Raw genomic sequence first — 4,237 nt, forward strand, 5'->3', positions numbered from 1 at the left:
TTTGATGTTCAAGAGAAAAAAAAACAATCGTAGAAAGTAGTCATGGCTTAGGGAGTGAGAAGAGCTCTAAACGTTAATTCAAACAACCATGCTCTTGTGCTTCTAAAAATGAGAATAATCTTACATGTCACCAAACCTTTCTATGTGAATTCTGCCTGAATTCAAGTGTCTTATATCTTTTCCTATAGTAATGTGCTATGTGTGTAAAAGATATAGCCATAAACTAGCTGAAAATGAGGAGAAAACAGTACCAGTTACAACAAGCTCTATAACCCAGAAGCCACGGCCCTTCCGGGGATTTCAAGAAATTACATACAAAAAAATCCCATGTGCTCAGAGCCTCGAGGAGGGTTCTCAGGGAGGTTCCAAAACCAAAGAGAAGCAGTAATAGGATCAGCTTTGTTCCACAGCCTCTTTGGCAGTAAATCCTACATTCTTCCACATCTTTGAGAGAAGTGAGGGGATTTAAAAAAAAAAAAAAATTTCCAGTACATTTGTTGAACTTATCAGCAAGTGCTGGTAAACAACAGCTGCTGGGCTCTGAAGTCAACAATCTATAGATAAAGCTATAGGAATAGATTCATAAACATCGTGGGGCTGTGTACAATGTAATTACAGTATATTGTACATGCAGAGTACACTGCCAGTGGGAAGCAGGGGAAATTAAGCACAATGTGTTCTGTGGTTCACTGTGGAATTATTTATATGTGATAATTATACTGATGAGTTTCTTCTTACAGCGAGCAGGGGCCTTTGTAGCTTGTCTTTGCGTTTTGTGCTCAGACCTGCTTCACCCCCCTCCAACCCTTTACGCAGATGGCGGTCTAATTGTCTGGTGGAGTAGTGGGTGGAGCTAACAGGAGCAACCGGACTTCAGAAAGCAGTAGGGGTGGGAGGGAAGAACTCTGGTCCAGAGTCCAGATTCCAGCTTGGCCGCTCCTATGTACTACTAGAGAAGCGAGTGAGCCCCAGGAGAGTGACCCATGGACTGCAGCAGAGGGCTGGGTTATGCATAAGCATTTCCTTCACTTCCCAAGGTAGTTTGCTTCCAGTTTCCCGCTCTGCTGTTGAATCTGCCCTTCCTCCTTCTTATATATACCGTGTGTAGGAACTATGCACATTAGATTTTCTTGGAGTCCTGGTTTAGATAAATCCACTTAGCTCTTGATAGCCCAGGTACTTACATCCAGAGATAAAATAAAACAGTCAGTGGACTTTCAGAGCAAGTCAAGTCAGAGAAGAAAAGTTTGCTAGAAGTCACCAATTAGCCAGAAGGTATCCTTACCCCGTTCAAGCTGTGCCAAGGGGCATACAGCTGGAGTGGTGCTGTATGTGTATGCAGGCAAAGGGGGCCTAGGAGGCCCAATGCCCACTGGCTGGCTTCAGATCAGTCATGATGTTAAGTGCTTTTCCGAGTTGCTAATGAAACTCCAACTTTGACATTAGTCTTCATCTGGATCAAAGGAGGTGGAGTCAGAATGGGAGACACAGAGGTGAGCCGGAAAGGAAAAACAATTTTCACCTGTCACCAGGACTATCAGACAAGTGCTTCCCTTTTGATTTGGTGCCTCTGTGTGTGTGTGTGTGTGTGTGTGTGTGTGTGTGTGTGTGTGTGTGTGGTGTGTGCAGTGCAAAAGAGAATGATTCCGGGGGCGGGCGGAGAAGAAAAGAAAATTGGAGGGTAGAAGGAAGTACATGGACCAACCAAATAGAAATATTCCAGTGAATAGTGTGTGGAAAGGTCTTGACAGAACCCAGGGAATGTATGATAAATGTAATAAGTCATTGAGGGGAATAAAGCCACATCTCACATGCAGATATTACCCAGTGCCAACTCGCCTGCTATTATTCTTTTAACAGATCCGGATGCTGCTCAAGCTAATAAGAACCATCAGGATGTCCGGAGTTATGTACGGCAATTAAATGTGATTGACAACCAGAGAACTTTATCACAGATGTCACACAGATTAGAGCCTCGCAGGCCATGAGACATCTGAAGTGCCCAGAGTGATGTTTTGTCTCCAGTCCACGATCTTTCAAAGATGCTGTGTATGCTACTACTGACTGTGTTCCTACTAGAGAATTCTCCAAAATGAACAAGAGGCCCATTCTGAGAGCCCCTCGGGGCTACATCCTGCTTTCCGACCACACTGGAGAAGCAATCTGACTTGTCTAATGCTGACATGCTGTAGCTTAGGAATCATCAGTTATAGTCACCCTCCTTCATTGTCAGCATGCCACCGCCAGGCTCACGTGAAGAAACAACCTTGGCAGGGGATGTATCAGGCCCTTGACATCCCTTCCCAGGCTGTTTGCAGCAGGAGACTATGCTGTGAATAGGTTTGACTCAGATGCGCCGGCGATGATATAATTGAATGAATTGTTTACTTAGCACCTTATTTGGGGTCTGGGGTCTGGGGTCTAGGGAGGGTGTTGAGGATACCATAAAAGTCCAAATTATACGTCATGATTCTCCATCTTCATAATCTTACCTCTGAAGGAATGGAACCTCACCACAACACTATGAAACATTATGGCTGTTTGGTCTGTAATTTTGGAATGATCTATAGAATAATATGTTTACACTGTAAATTTAAAAATCTTACAAATCAGGATTACATACATAAGAATTCCACTAAGAAACACCAAGGTTCTTAATATCGCCAGCGTTAAGATAGAAAGTAACATTTCAGAAGAGCACAATATGCACAAAACATTTTTTCAAAATTGAAATATTTTCCTGGGCATTAGAAACCTTTCCACTACAAATTTATTGTTACTGATGAAAAAAAAGAAACATATTTTCTGGGACTTAAATGTTATTACAAAAATCTTAATTTTCAGCAATTGTTTTGCACTTTCAGATAGATTGTAAATAGGTTATGCAGTCAATGGTATAAAGTTATTTATTTGCTACATAATAGACATTGTGCCAAATAATTCTTTTTTATTTATTTTATTCAGTATGAAATTTTGGAGTACATTTTTTCTGTTTTCTTAATTAGACCACATTTAATGTATAGGAATTGTATGTACATATCTCTTCTGTAAATAACAACCAGTATCTTCACTAAATATACTTGACAAGAAATATTTTTATTGTCAGTGTCTTTGATACAGTAAGTGTTACCTTTCGATATTGTGGGTACTGGAATTTTTTTTCATTTATTTATTTTGTGTGCGTGTGTGTGTGTGTGTGTGTGTGTGTGTGTGTTTGTGTGTGTGTGTGTGCTAGAGACTGAACCTATGGCCACATGCATGCTAAGCACACTCCAAACCAAGAGCTACAACCCAGCCTGAATTTGTTTGTTTTGTTTTAATCGAAATAAGTTCATATACTAATACTAAAACTCGCCCTCTCAAAATAATCTAGTGAGTTTTCGTATGTCCGTGATGTTATACAACAATTATCACTGACATCAGATCGTGGCTGTGCAGAGGGCTGGTCATTAGTATTCATCTCTCACTCTCCTTCTCAACCCAGGCAACCCTCATCATCTACTTTGTGTTGCCAGGAGCTTGCTCTGAACCTCCTACAATTGGAATCATGTGATACAAGCCTTTGGTGTCTGGCTTCTCTCATTTAACCCAAATGTCTTCGTGATTCTTCCATGTTGCCTCTTGTATCATAGTCCATTCTGCTATGTGGCTGACCCCTGTGTGTTAGATGATGTGCTGGCTGGTTTTGTGTCAACTTGACACAGGCTGGAGTTATCACAGAGAAAGGAACTTCAGTTGAGGAAATGCCTCCATGAGATTCAGCCGTGGGGCATTTTCTCTGTTGGTGATCAAGGTGGGAGGGCCCATTGTGAGTGGTGCCATCCCTGGGCTGGTAGTCTTGGGTTCTATAAGAAAGCAAACTGAGCAAGCCAGGGGAAGCAAGCCAGTAAGCCCTCCATGGAGAGCCCTCCATGGCCTCTGCATCAGCTCCTGCTTCCTGACCTGCTTGAGTTCCAGTCCTCACTTCCTTTAGTGATGAACAGCAAGTGTGGAAAGTGTAAGCTGAATAAACCCTTTCCTCCCCAACTTGCTTCTTGGTCATGATGTTTATGCAGGAATAGAAACCCTGTTCTGGTGTGTCTGAAGACAGCATATTAAAAATAAATAAATAAATCTTTTTGCGATGTGTCTGAAGAAACCCTGACTAAGACAAATTGATACCAGCATAGTAGGGTATTCCTGTGACAACCTGACCATGTTTTCGAAAACTGTGGAAGGACTTGGAACTTTGAGCTAG

At 41.9% G+C, this 4,237-nt stretch overlaps 1 protein-coding gene across 6 annotated transcripts in view; it reads left to right on the plus strand.

Moving 5' to 3' along the window:
• The window catches only part of Rapgef4 (Rap guanine nucleotide exchange factor 4), a 293,101-nt gene extending 290,008 nt beyond the window's left edge, over nucleotides 1–3,093 (plus strand). For 4 of the 6 annotated variants that reach the window (XM_031370611.1, XM_031370609.1, XM_031370608.1 and 1 more), the window contains exon 28: nucleotides 1,861–3,091. In XM_031370611.1, coding sequence (XP_031226471.1) covers nucleotides 1,861–1,988 — 128 coding nt within the window. In that variant the 3' untranslated portion in view covers nucleotides 1,989–3,091. Of the gene's footprint in view, nucleotides 1–1,860 lie in introns of all 6 variants that reach the window. The other 2 variants (XM_031370606.1, XM_031370607.1) reach the window with 1 other exon arrangement.
• Nucleotides 3,094–4,237: the final 1,144 nt, after the last annotated feature.

Source organism: Mastomys coucha, unplaced genomic scaffold (assembly GCF_008632895.1).
Source record: "Mastomys coucha isolate ucsf_1 unplaced genomic scaffold, UCSF_Mcou_1 pScaffold15, whole genome shotgun sequence".
Classification (NCBI taxonomy): domain Eukaryota; kingdom Metazoa; phylum Chordata; class Mammalia; order Rodentia; family Muridae; genus Mastomys; species Mastomys coucha.